The following is a 15,000-nucleotide window of genomic DNA, read 5'->3' on the forward strand; positions in this document are numbered from 1 at the left end:
GGGTTATTGATCCCAGGCAGGGTATAAAAATGGATTTCCTACATATTAACTATTAAGCAGCTGCGTCTAGAGACAAACTATCCATTCGATGGGCTTCTCAGAAACGCTTGACGTTCAATTGACCTTTCTCAAACCGCGCCCCTTTCCTTGATCGTCCAATCACGGCTGTTGCTTCCCTAGCAACAGTTGTGATTGGAGGATCAAGGATACATTTACATTTTGTCATTTAGCTGACGCTTTTATCCAAAGCAACTTACAAGTTTTGTACAACAAGTCAGCAGGAAGGGTACAACTCTATCAGCTGAGTAACAATGTTCATCAAAGTGTTGTGTGTTGGTTATTTTTATTAGGACAAGTGCATGACAGTAAGGTTAGTTAGGGTTAGATTATTATTTTTTTTTTTTTTCATTTCAGATAATGATTGAAGAAGTGTGTCTTTAGTCGACGGTGAAAGATTGGATGGGTTCGGCTGTCCTAACTGTGCTGGGAAGTTCCTTCCACCATTGTGGGGCAAGGACAGAGGGCGGAGCTTGAGGTGGGTCAATACGATTGAACATAAAAGCTATGGGACTGTTGGCCTGAGCCACTCAATGATTGAAGCTTTGATACTGACTTATGAATATACTGCTCTCTCTCGCTCCGACTTCCTCCTTTGCTATGGCCTTATAGCTTGATTTCACTGTATATTGTTTATATGAGATGCTGCTTTCTTGGCCAGAATACACATTTACAGACTTTTTTTTAATATGGTCCATTTGCATGTTCTTGGTATCTGATTCTAGGGACATCTATGGATCTCAGGGAATGTATTCCCAGTGTCAGAAATACTGTGTCTGTTACTAGGCTTGAGTAAATTGTAATGAACCAAATGAGAATATCAATAAATTTTTTTTTTTTTTATCTTTGACTGTGAATAACACCATGCTCAAATTGACCAGACCTGAAAAATCTAAGCAAATTAATAGATGGAAGATGATTAAACAGAAGGTTTTGTAGATACAGTACTGAATTCTGCCATCCGGTCACATGCAATTTGAAATATGATTATAGAATATAGAATATCAGGCATAAAATGGTTATGCGATTAAAATGCGATTCATTAGATTAATTAATTACAAATCCTGTAATTAATTAGATACATTTTTTTAATCGCCTGACAGCACTAATATATATATATATATATATATATATATATATATATATATATATATATATATATATATATATATATATATATATATATATATATATACAGACACCTATAAGGTGATATGGTATATCAGAAGTAGAAGAAAAATAAGTACACAATATACAGTATATACAACAAAATACATGTATATATGTATGTAAGGGATAATGTATAGCTACGAGGTCATTGTCGCAAAATAATTGACCGACACAGAGTTTAGAATACCGAGGCGCCTCGCCGAGGTGTTCTAAACGTAGTGAAGGTAAATTATTTTGCGACAATGACCGAGTATAGGCTATACATTATCCCGCTTATTACATGGCTAACTTACTAACAATATACCTAATTCATTTTACACCATCGACAAGACGAGATCAAATGCAGACGCAGTTCTGTTGTGTCGCTCCGCGCTGTCATCGCCGGCAGGTGTGTCTGATTGCACTGATGCAGTGTGTGTCAGTGGGCTTGATTGCTTCAGCTGCGAACAGCGGTCATTATTGCTCGGCAGAGGTCCGTTATCAAGTAATAACGGACCTCTGCCGAGCGCTATTGACCAATCACAATCAAGCATTTCGGCGAATGTTAAAACGCCATGTAATAAAATATATATACTGTATATGTATATGTGTATGTAGTATCGAATAAAAGTTAACGGAATCTCATTCTGTTTTGGAAAAAGGAGTTTATTTGATCTCTGGGATGTACATGGTTAAAATAACGATGAAATAAAAGTGGAAATAAAAAAGCGTCCCTCTCCACACTCAACGCTCGCACATCTCATACAGAACTAGATCGCGTCCACCGCTCTAGACCGGTCTAAACCGGTCGCCTCCTATACGGGATCAGGTTTAAAGAGGCCTGCGGCGCTGTAATAAAAGAAAAAAACAATATAAAACTTCCAAGGCGTGAGGAGGAGGAGGAGGAGGAGGAGGAGGATGAGCGGCTGCACATCCATCACAGGTGGTGGACAGGATGCTACGTCTCAGTGACTCTGTGCTTCTGCACCACAGAACCTTCCGGATAGATGTATGAACTGGGCCGTCCGCCACAGAGCCTCCGGTGAGGCCGGAGCGCTCTTCATCTCTGCCACGACGGCCCTTCAGCTCACAGCCCTTCAGCTCACAGCTCACTCACCTCTTGCTCACACGAGATCGGCAGGACCGAGCAGACGACGTCACGATGTCACCCATAAATATGTACTTAAATATGTGAGCAAATACTGTTCACGTTTGGGAGTGGAAATACCTACTGTAGGAATGTAATATTTACTCATTTACCTTTTCTGAAAATATTCTGATGTTGTCTACAATGTTTTACTGTTTTTAGATTATCATTGTTAATTAAATGAATTGTGATTGTCATATGTAAATACAAGTGATTGTCATATGTATCTCATGTATTGTTATGTTTTGTGTTGTCTTTCTGTGTGGACCCCAGGAAGACTAGCTCACCACTTTAGGTGGCAGCTAATGGGGATCCTTTTAAACAATAAACAATAAACCCTTCCGAGTTTTATTCCGCGGTCGACGGCTTCGTCGCTCTCTCCGGCTGAGAGGGTGGAAATTAGTGGCAATTTTTTTTTACACAAGAGTGAATCGGGAACGGTGCCCGGTTTGTGTTACAATTTGGGTTGGTGTGTGTTGGACCCAGGTGCAGTGCAGAACGGAAAGACGAGAGAGGCAGGTGTTGATTGTTATGCACATTTTATGTCTGCACTTTATGCATAGCTTTTATTTAGTCGGATACCTGGCCTGCTAATAGTCTTTTATAGATTTGAATGTCAGAAATCTACCATAACCAGTAAGAAATCGATTACAATCTTTTTCTTCATTTTTTTTCTTTTTTCTTTCATAGATTTTAATGACAGAAATCTATTACACATTTTCTGGGTGGTTTGGTTTTAATATGCCTATGTCTATTATATGTCTACCTCACTGCTGTGAAGCACTTTGGGCTGGAATTCTTGTATGAAAGGTACTATAAAAATAAACATTATTATTATAATAATAATTATTATTATCCGACCTAGGCCATATGAACAACCCATATTAATCCTTAAATCCAGACATCCGTGACTAAATTAGTTTGAAACAAAAACATGAATCCTATGAGTATGTAGTCGTCAGAAAAATAAACAGACTATATTTTCTGCGTAACTATACTTTTATGGCTGCGTTCACCGTCGTTTAATTTGGAATTGATTTGTATTTTCGGTTTTTAATATGGAGCGGAAGCAATTCCTGTATTTTAATGGTGCAACATTTGTCTTCCAAACTGTTTTTCGACGGGGAGAGCATCCTTACCTGTAAAGATGTCTGCTTTGCCTCGATTCCTCTGTGCTCAGGAAATAGCTGCGTGGACAGAAGAAATCCAACACAATTCACGATGACTGATGAAATAACTCAATAACAACAAGCTACGCGGCAATAATCACACACATTCATAAATTCAGTGTCTCTTCCATTGATTGGCAGACACCCAGTCTGGTGAAAACCCATCTTATATATATATTTGTGTTTCCTGACTCATGGCAGACACCGTGAGTAACGATGACTCACTTCCTGTGCCAGATTTACATCAGAGTACGTTCTAAATTCAGCTGACTGTGAACAGGAGTGGGACTTGGGACAGAGAGAGAGTGATCGCTCTGCTTGAAGGCAAACAGCAGTGCCACCTCACTCTGGGACCATCTGGCTGCACCTGCGGTTCTCACGGACACTCTAGGACGCAGAGAGCCTGCACGCTCGTACCTCACTCTGCCTGAGCAGAGAGCCTGCGCCCCCGTACCTCACTCTGCCTGAGCAGCAGAGAGCCTGCGCCCCCGTACCTCACTCTGCCTGAGCAGAGAGCCTGGACCCCCGTACCTCACTCTGCCTGAGCAGGAGCCTGCACGCTCGTACCTCACTCTGCCTGAGCAGCGGAGGGCCTGCGCCCCCATACCTCACTCTGCCTGAGCAGCTGAGGGCCTGCGCCCCCGTACCTCACTCTGCCTGAGCAGCTGAGAGCCTGCGCCCCCGTACCTCACTCTGCCTGAGCAGGAGCCTGGACCCCCGTACCTCACTCTGCCTGAGCAGGAGCCTGGACCCCCGTACCTCACTCTGCCTGAGCAGGAGCATGGACCCCCGTACCTCACTCTGCCTGAGCAGGAGCCTGGACCCCCGTACCTCACTCTGCCTGAGCAGGAGCCTGGACCCCCGTACCTCACTCTGCCTGAGCAGGAGCCTGGACCCCCGTACCTCACTCTGCCTGAGCAGGAGCCTGGACCCCCGTACCTCACTCTGCCTGAGCAGGAGCCTGGACCCCCGTACCTCACTCTGCCTGAGCAGGAGCCTGGACCCCCGTACCTCACTCTGCCTGAGCAGAGAGCCTGCGCCCCCGTACCTCACTCTGCCTGAGCAGAGAGCCTGCGCCCCCGTACCTCACTCTGCCTGAGCAGCAGAGAGCCTGCGCCCCCGTACCTCACTCTGCCTGAGCAGCAGAGAGCCTGCGCCCCCGTACCTCACTCTGCCTGAGCAGGAGCCTGGACCCCCGTACCTCACTCTGCCTGAGCAGCTGAGAGCCTGCGCCCCCGTACCTCACTCTGCCTGAGCAGCTGAGAGCCTGCGCCCCCGTACCTCACTCTGCCTGAGCAGCAGAGAGCCTGCGCCCCCGTACCTCACTCTGCCTGAGCAGCTGAGAGCCTGCGCCCCCGTACCTCACTCTGCCTGAGCAGCTGAGAGCCTGCGCCCCCGTACCTCACTCTGCCTGAGCAGGAGACTGGACCCCCGTACCTCACTCTGCCTGAGCAGGAGCCTGCGCCCCCGTACCTCACTCTGCCTGAGCAGGAGCCTGGACCCCCGTACCTCACTCTGCCTGAGCAGCAGCAGAGAGCCTGCGCCCCTGTACCTCACTCTGCCTGAGCAGTGGAGGGCCTGCGCCCCCGTACCTCACTCTGCCTGAGCAGCAGCAGAGAGCCTGCGCCCCCGTACCTCACTCTGCCTGAGCAGCTGAGAGCCTGCGCCCCCGTACCTCACTCTGCCTGAGCAGCAGCTGAGAGCCTGCGCCCCCGTACCTCACTCTGCCTGAGCAGCAGAGAGCCTGCGCCCCCGTACCTCACTCTGCCTGAGCAGAGAGCCTGCGCCCCCGTACCTCACTCTGCCTGAGCAGCGTGGTAACGGCAGGATAAAAACAATGGTCTGACTCTAATACTGTCTCCTTTTCAATACCAGTGCCGCCCTTTTGTCTTCTCTCACCGAGATCACTGTGCCTTACATTAACCCTTTCACTAACACACTACAGAAGGTTAACCCTTTCACTAACACACTACAGAAGGTTAACCCTTTCACTACCACACTACAGAAGGTTAACCCTTTCACTGCCACACTACAGACGGTTAACCATTTCACTACCACACTACAGACAGTTAACCCGTTCACTACCACACTACAGAAGGTTAACCCTTTCACTACCACACTACAGAAGGGTTAACCCTTTCACTACCACACTACAGAAGGTTATGACTATAACCAAGTTCTGTTAGTATAGCGACGCTCGGCGTCACTCTCTGCACTGTCCTCGCACACGTGCACACGCACTGAATAAAGACCACAATGTACCTTTAATCCCAATATTTGTCTGACCACACCCCTATCAGCTTACCCATATAAGCAGGGGTGGGGCCACCCACTCGCCTCCTTCCCAAGCTTTCACCACAAGGCGAGATCAAGGGCTGCAGCGGCGTCGGACGCCGAGCGTCGCTATACTAACAGAACTTGGTTATAGTCATAACCTAACGTTCTGTATCGTATTAGCTCTCGCTCGGCGTCACTCTCTGCACAAGGGAGGCCGAGCGAGAGCCATCGGCCGACAAATACACCCCGCTGAAAGCCCCCCACAACCATCAGAACAGGGAGGGCCGAGCCCCCCCGACCCACCCTAATGGAGGGCACCCCCCCTATTGGGGGCTTCACGGGAGGGCGACGGACCCGACCGTGCGAAGAGGCACTCAAGCAACTCAACGCACAGGGTGAGCAGACCGTGGCTTGACCCCACGACTACACACACGCACAACCCGCATGCCACTCGGGAACGAACGGAGGAAACAACCTCGTTACTGCCCCCAGAATCACGGGGTCAAGGGCAAACCCAACCCCGTGGCAAGGCCGTAGCAGCGGAGCGCGAAGGAAGACCCAGACCCACCAAAGGGACTGGACCCCCTGGAACGGGGGCCCGGAGAAGTCCATGATGCCAGCATCAAGACCCCACCAGGTGGGCACTTAGTGACCCCGCCCCCCACATCGCCAGCGTATTCGGACAAAGGCCCCTCAGCCGAGCGGGCCCTGTCCCCCCAATAGTACACCGCCTGGCACACTGACCCTGCAGAACAGGCAGTCAGCATGGCCGTAAGCACACAAAAAAGGTTAACCAACAGAAGCAGGCAGCGCACCAGGGAAAAACCAGGCAACAGGCTGTTAACCCTAGCCTGGAGACTGCGGACGAGACAGGCGCCAGAGGGGACAGCTGAACACAGCCGCCCCGGCGGAAGGGGCGTATGCTGGCGTTGTTGCATGACCAAGCCTCCATTTAAAAAAAACCCACCCAGAGGGGTTGAGGCAGAGAAGGCTGACACGATTGGCAGACGTCATGAACGTGCAGGGGCACCCTCAACCGGTGAACCCGGGAGTTGACACTGCTCCAACACACCAGGGAATCAACCACCTTGGTGTTACCCAATGCGGCGGTTGTTCCTATAACCCCTCAAGAAAAAACTCCAAAACACACCTGCGAGTATACACCGGCTATACCGCAGTACAAGTGTTCCAGTTTTCAAAAAGGGTTAACCCAGGCCTACGGGTCGACGAAACATTACTTCGGACCGGGCCTGGCGATACGGGAAGCACAGGGTCACCAGAGGAGGTCAAAGACCACCCCAACAGGCCCCTCTTCGCCATGCGTGAGAGAAGAGCGAAAAATAATGGAGAACCAGCCCCAAGCACACCGTACTAGGTATTCCCAGGCGGTCTCCCAACCAAGTACTAACCAGGACCAACCTGTGTAGCGGCCGAGATCCGACGAGATCGAGCGTGTACAGGTTGGCATGGCCGTAAGCCATTACGACAGTGCTGAGTAAAAAATTTACCCAACCAGGGTCTCCATAGCGCTTAACCCTGTGACACCCGGACCGATCTGGCATTTTTCCCCCTGAAAAAAGCCCAAGTCCCTCAGGGTACCAGAACAGCAGATCTGCATCCCCGGCGGACAACGGGTTCAACTGATCCGGACCAGCGTGACCAGAACCAGTCCCGTGCCCTAACCACGCCGACATGCCTACTCCAGGAGAAAGGGCAGATATGCGTGTTGATCTTAACATGAAAAGAAGGCGCCACCCAGACGTTCGGGCGAACCGCGCCCGGTGGCCCACCCCCAGGGCGTGAGACCCCTCTACATATGTTCAGATCCATTCCGTCATCATCCCCCAGACATGAACGAGAATCCGTCGATAACCAACCCAGGTCGTGGGATGTGGTCGTCGGAAGAGGAAAAACCTCCATCCCAGTTGCTTTATAAAAACGCCGTTTTAACCTCAAGCAACCAAGGCGTGCCAGTCAGTCGCCTGTTTACAGCGAGCTAGCACTATACGTGCGTCGGGACACACCCACATCAATGAACAGGCTATTTAGACCCGTCATTGAATCCCCAAGGCGCCCAGGGGAACGACAAGAGGGGTGTGACACTTCCTAACTCCAACTCTTTTTTAATAGAAAAGAAGGAAGCACCAACAGTATGTATCCCAGTCTACACAGCCGGGGGTAAAAAAATTTCACATTTTTACATCCCACCACCCTCCCATAGGAAGGAGACGGGAATCCCCAGAGAGACTTCCCACGCGAGCTGTACAGATTGAAAAGAATATATTGCACCTTGAGCCATGTAAAAAATTGGTTTTAGGGCTCTCCGGGGAAGAGGCACTGAACCCATACACACTCAATAATCGAATTGAATCGAATACATACACAATAGAATAGGACACCTTCTAGAGGGTCCACTCACCTTGACAATCTGAGGAGGAGGCTCTGTACTCTGAAGGAGGCTCCCTCACATGGAAGGAGGAGTCCGAACTCACAGAAGGCCCGAATAGGCGCTTGGTGAGGAGGAGCCCTGACCACCCCCCGAAAACAGATCCATCACATGGACCTGAACAGCACACGGAAGTCCTACCAACAGAGACGCGCACGGTGACGTACTCTATGGCGGGGGAATTTCTGCGGTGCACACGCCCAATATTCCAGGCCGTGGGACCATGAAACTCCCTCCCCCCCCCCCCCCCCCTCACCCCGTAACGTGCCGAACCGCAACGTGACAGGAACCTTGAAGGACAGGGGGTGTACCCCTGACCAACAGAAAAAAGGGGGAGAGGAAAGGTTACCAGTTCACCCCTTTACGACCCCACACCCATGATACGATGTAATGACAAAAAGAGAGTATGACACAGTCATAGTCAGCTCTATGAAGTGTTTGACAGCTTCACACAGCGCATGAGCTAACCTGCTATACTAAGGAAAAAACACAGAATAGAGAGGGCTCTCTAAGAGCCCCGGTCCAAACTTACACATGTGCTTCTGTGGCCAGTCCAACCCAGTTGTAGGTCACATGACACACACAACCCATCATCACCTACAAAAAATGGCAAAAACACTCTACAGAGGAACGCCGTTTTTCATAATGAGAGAATACATAATTCTCGATTAGTATCGGCCACAGGCCTTGCTAAGCACACACGAAAGCGACCAACAATCTTTTCTTTTAGGAAAATAAAGGTTCTCCAGCAGATTTAGCACAACCTCAGCAATCAAGCTAAGGGTTACATCGTATCCCTACCACACATTGACACAATGTAGTGCAACAACATGTCCACTCTGATAGGAGGATGAAGAAGTCCCCAGGGAACCGGGGGGAAAAACACAATCCTCCTACTTTACCCTTAATACGGCCAGTTAAAACAGGAAAACCTGTTAATATGTGAACACACTGTTTATTGTCATTACAGGCTGAGAAAAGAACCATTCTTTACTCATTTGTCACTAAGCATAGCTTCATAGGTTAGTTAACCCCCTTAGTTGTGAGTACACGGTACATATAAACACACATGATGTTTCTCACACAACAACCAGATCATTTTCACATCTGTAACAACAACCCGATTTGCACGGAGAAGCTAATTACCAGTGACAAGACAATTCACACATAACTCGCGTCGTATCCTAAATGTATTGCAGCAACACACGTTTTTGGAAAACATCGTTATTTACAAAACATTTAGAAGGTAAAGCCAGAAGACGTGTATAAGGTCTGGCCAAACCTAGCCTACCCGGAGCGTAGATCAACGAAGTGCAGTCTCAAGGCCCCGTAGTAAACACAGCCGTCCTGTGTTGCCGACCCGGCCAGCGTCGCCGCTCCAACCCGTCGTTACGGTCCCCTTTGTTAACGCAATCCTTGCCGTCCTGGCTCAGGGCAGGGTCGACGAACATCCCCTGTCAAAGATGACGTCGTAGTCAAGAGTGTAAAACATGTTATAATCAAAGCACGTTCAACAGAGTAGCATTAAGCTAACGGCCGCCCTAACCGTCGGACGCTACCGCCCCCGCCCGCGAGACGCCGAGCGAACGGCGCGCGCGACCAGAGAGTAGCTTCGAATCCCCCCCGCCTCTCCCCGTGAGGGAGAGGAGAGTCGGGAACCGCGGCGGCGCGCGAGGTGCCGGAGCCACCCCGCGCTGGACCTAGGCCGATAGCAGCAAGCTAACGTTCCCCAGCCTAACCTAGTAGGCCACCTAGTGATCACAGCAGGCCAGCGCCGCAGCTAACAGCTGACTGGCTAACAGTAGGCCACCACTAGCACGTAAGCTAAGCAGCTATCACCTGAACGTGTACACAATGATATAACACTCACCCAGACAGGCCGCCGTTCTGAAACCCTCCTCACTTTTTAAGAGAAAAGAGAAACAAGATGTTAACACAGTTTTACAACGGTGATTTTACCACACCCGACGGAGCCAGCACAATACCCAACTGGCCTGTGTAGCTGACTTTGAACACAGATCTTCCGCTATCGAACATCTATGCCCATATCTCCTCGTGACGGAATACTCTCATTTGGATATGAAAGAAGGGGCCTACACGGTGACAGAGAGATATCCACTCGTCCATAAAACACAGGGATCACCAGTGTTAATGGTTGTGGCCCACTAGTTAAAACTATAATGGGCTTCAGACCAAGGTCTTCTGTCGCCTAAGAGGCTGAACAAAGGACCCTAGCCTGGGGCCGGTTTTCATAAACATTGTCAATTAGCCCCCATAGCACTAACAGACAAGTGGAGCCTGCCAGCAAAACATAACTCACCAAACCCGGAACCCACCGCTTCTCACAACAGCAGCGCGTCCTACAGCCCAGCTGTGTCTTTACCGCAACCAGCACACAGCAAGGACTGCAGTTGGAAAAGCATGTAGCGGCGCGAACTCCCAATACGAAAACCGGTGGAGGATTTTTAGAATGATCATCATCTTCCAGACACTCCAGTACGAAGACAATATCGCCGTATTTTCTCGAAAATAGTGAGAGAGAAAATAAAGATATGATGTCAACGTATCCTTGTTTTCCAACTCTTCTCCTACCATCACATCACTTCAAGTGTGGGGATCTACCGAGGCACTTCCTTGTGGTGAAAGCGAGAAGGAGGCGAGTGGGTGGCCCCACCCCTGCTTATATGGGTAAGCTGATAGGGGTGTGGTCAGACAAATATTGGGATTAAAGGTACATTGTGGTCTTTATTCAGTGCGTGTGCACGTGTGCGAGGACAGTGCAGAGAGTGACGCCGAGCGAGAGCTAATACGATACAGAACCTTTCACTACCACATTACAGACGGTTAACCCTTTCACTACCACACTACAGAAGGTTAACCTTTCACTACCACACTACAGAAGGTTAACCATTTCACTACTACACTACATAAGGTTAACCTTTCACTACCACACTACAGAAGGTTAATCCTTTCACTACCATACTACAGAAGGTTAACCCTTTCACTACCACACTACAGACGGTTAACCTTTCACTACCACAATACAGACGGTTAACCCTTTCACTACCACACTACAGAAGGTTAACCCTTTCACTACCACACTACAGAAGGGTTAACCCTTTCACTACCACACTACAGAAGGTTAACCCTTTCACTATTTCACTACCACACTACAGAAGGTTAACCTTTCACTACCACACTACAGGTTACCCTTTCACTACCACACTACAGAAGGTTAACCTTTCACTACCAAACTACAGACGGTTAACCCTTTCACTACCACACTACAGAAGGTTACCCTTTCACTACCACACTACAGAAGGTTAACCTTTCACTACCACACTACAGAAGGTTAACCCTTTCACTACCACACTACAGACGGTTAACCCTTTCACTACCACACTACAGAAGGTTAACCCTTTCACTACCACACTACAGACGGTTAACCCTTTCACTACCACACTACAGAAGGTTAATCCTTTCACTACCACACTACAGAAGGTTAACCCTTTCACTACCACACTACAGACGGTTAACCCTTTCACTACCACACTACAGAAGGTTAATCCTTTCACTACCACACTACAGAAGGTTAACCCTTTCACTACCACACTACAGAAGGTTAACCCTTTCACTACCACACTACAGACGGTTAACCTTCAGTAGTGTGGTAGTGAAAGGGTTACAGTCGTCTGGGGTTTTGTGTCTTGTGTTCTTTTTATGTACCCTCACTTCCTGAAGGAACAATTCGTAATGCTGCTCCACAATAGCTGTCTCTCCAGTAATCTGCTCTAAGCCTACATGAACCCGTGATTATTTTAATGGTCTATTCCAGCCCCCGACTACCTCCTGGCATCTGCACGGCCCGGAGCGATGGGCTGTTTCTCTCTAAAGACCATACAGGGTGATTTCACACACAGCGCCACACGCCACGACACAGGCTCTCACGTACATCTTCCCCGTCTCCTCGTCCAGGGCGCAGAGGAAGGTGACGTCCCAGTTCCCGGACGTCAAGAAGCGCGGCGGGACGGAGGGGACGGCGGTCTGCGTTTCCCCCGCGGAGGCGGAGAGAGGAACGAGAGAAGCGGAGGAAGAGAGGAGCAGAGGGGAGATAGGAGAGAGGAACGAGAGAAGCGGAGGAAGAGAGGAGCAGAGGGGAGATAGGAGAGAGGAACGAGAGAAGCGGAGGAAGATAGGAGCAGAGGGGAGATGGAGAGAGGAACGAGAGAAGCGGAGGAAGATAGGAGCAGAGGGGAGATGGAGAGAGGAACGAGAGAAGCGGAAGAAGATAGGAGCAGAGGGGAGATGGAGAGAGGAACGAGAGAAGCAGAGGAAGATAGGAGCAGAGGGGAGATGGAGAGAGGAATGAGAGAAGCAGAGGAAGATAGGAGCAGAGGGGAGAGAAAAGCAGAGGAAGAGAGAAGCGGAGGAAGAGAGAAAAGCAGAGGAAGAGAGAAGCGGAGGAAGAGAGAAAAGCAGAGGAAGAGAGAAGCGGAGGAAGATTAGATTTTGATTTTATTTTATTAGGGATCCCCATTAGCTGGTGCCATAGCAACCAGCTAGTCTTCCTGGGGTCCACACACAAAAAAACATACAAAAACAATTATTATTGCAAAAACAAAATTATTAAAAGTCACACAATGCATAATGAAACTACTGTAACGATTAAGATAGCTAAAATGACATTACAGTGTAAAACAAAAACAAAAAATTACTTTACAGTGTTAAAAACAATTTAAGATTATTTTTAAAGGTGAATCTACTGTAAATGCAGCAGAGGTTTTGAGGCAGGTTATTCCAAAGAGTTAATGCTCTAAAAATAAAAGATCTCCTTAAAGCGTTGGTTTTAGGACCTGGCAATTCAAGCTGCCCATTCCTGGAACCTCTAGTGTAATGCTCGTGCACAGTATTACTAAAAACAATCTGATTATGTATAAAAACAGGAGTTTTACTGCTCATGACCAACTTGAACAGCACAAGTATATTAAAAGACAATCTATTTTCAACGTTAAGCCAAGAGAGGCGGGCATGCATACGGCTCACATTAGACCTTAGAAGAGAGGAGCAGAGGAAGAGAGAAGCAGAGGAAGAGGTTAACCGTCTGTAGTGTGGTAGTGAAAGGGTTAACCTTCTGTATTGTGGTAGTGAAAGGGTTAACTGATTTGCCTACAGGAGGTGAAGCAGAGAGTGAAGCGGCAACACTTTAATAATCGAGTCATCACACGGTGCTTATTGTCACACAGTTGAAAAGTTAACAATGTGTTTAGCAGTAAAGCGCTGGAGGGCGACACAAGGGCGTAAAAGTTAACGCCCTCAGACTGACCTGGACGGGGAGGCTAGAGGAGCAGAGGAGGGAGAGGAGAGGAGAGAGGAGAGAGGAGAGAGGAGAGGAGAGGGGAGAGAGGAGAGAGGAGAGGGGAGAGAGGAGAGGAGCAGAGGAGAGGAGAGGAGAGAGAGGAGAGGAGCAGAGGAGAGAGGAGAGGAGCAGAGGAGAGGAGAGGAGAGAGGAGAGGAGAGAGAGGAGAGAGGAGAGGAGCAGAGGAGAGAGGAGAGAGGAGAGGGGAGAGGAGCAGAGGAGAGAGAGGAGAGAGGAGAGGAGAGGAGAGGAGAGAGAGGAGAGAGGAGAGGGGAGAGAGGAGAGGAGCAGAGGAGAGGAACAGAGGAGAGAGAGGAGAGAGGAGAGGAGCAGAGGAGAGAGAGGAGAGAGGAGAGAGGAGAGAGGAGAGAGGAGAGGGGAGAGAGGAGAGGAGCAGAGGAGAGAGAGGAGAGGAGCAGAGGAGAGAGGAGAGAGGAGAGGAGCAGATGAGCAGAGGAGAGAGGAGAGGAGCAGAGGAGAGAGGAGAAGAGCAGAGGAGATAGGAGAGAGGAGAGGAGCAGAGGAGAGAGGAGCAGAGGAGAGTAGCAGAGGAGAGAGGAGAGGAGCAGAGAGGAGAGAGGAGCAGAGGGGAGAGGAGCAGAGGAGAGAGGAGAGGGGCAGAGTGGAGAGGAGAGGAGAGAGGAGAGGAGCAGAGGAGAGGAGCAGAGGAGAGGAGAGAGGAGAGGAGAGAGGAGAGGGGAGAGAGAGAGGGGAGAGGAGAGGAGCAGAGGGGAGAGGAGAGGAGAGAGGAGAGAGGAGATAGGATAGAGGAGAGGAGCAGAGGAGAGAGGAGAGAGGAGCAGAGGAGAGAGGAGAGGAGAGAGGAGAGGAGCGGAGGAGAGAGGAGAGGAGAGTAGCAGAGGGGAGAGGAGAGGAACAGAGGGGAGAGGAGAGGAGCAGAGGAGCAGAGGAGAGAGGAGAGAGAGGAGAGAGAGAGAGAGAGAGGAGAGATGAGAGAGAGGAGAGAGGGGAGAGAGAGAGGAGAGAGGATAGGAGAGGAGAGAGAGGAGCAGAGGAGAGAGGAGAGAGAGGAGAGAGGAGAGATGAGAGAGAGAGGAGAGAGGAGAGAGGAGAAGAGAGAGAGGAGAGAGGAGAGAGAGGAGAGAGGAGAGGAGCAGAGACTGACCTGGGCGGGGAGGCTAGAGGAGCAGAGGAGAGAGAGAGGAGAGGAGAGGAGCAGAGGAGACGAGAGGAGCAGAGGAGAGAGGAGAGAGGAGAGGAGCAGAGGAGAGAGAGAGGAGAGGAGCAGAGGAGACGAGAGGAGCAGAGGAGAGGAGAGGAGCAGAGGAGACGAGAGGAGCAGAGGAGAGGAGAGGAGCAGAGGAGAGAGGAGAGAGGAGAGGAGCAGAGGAGAGGAGCAGAGGAGAGAGGAGAGGAGAGGAGAGAGGAGAGGAGAGGA

At 49.7% G+C, this 15,000-nt stretch overlaps 1 protein-coding gene across 1 annotated transcript in view; it reads right to left on the minus strand.

Moving 5' to 3' along the window:
* LOC311243959 (inactive dipeptidyl peptidase 10) overlaps positions 1 to 15,000 on the minus strand; it is a gene marked incomplete at both ends in the record, with an annotated part of 65,909 nt that overhangs the window by 34,113 nt on the left and 16,796 nt on the right. Inside the window, 2 exons of the mRNA XM_084333366.1 lie at positions 3,493 to 3,540; positions 12,198 to 12,289. Of these exons, the coding sequence (XP_084189492.1) occupies positions 3,493 to 3,540; positions 12,198 to 12,289 (140 nt within the window). The remainder of the gene's footprint in view (positions 1 to 3,492; positions 3,541 to 12,197; positions 12,290 to 15,000) is intronic.

This window comes from Notolepis coatsorum (assembly GCF_963971535.1).
Source record: "Notolepis coatsorum genome assembly, chromosome: 17".
NCBI classification, from domain to species: domain Eukaryota; kingdom Metazoa; phylum Chordata; class Actinopteri; order Aulopiformes; family Paralepididae; genus Notolepis; species Notolepis coatsorum.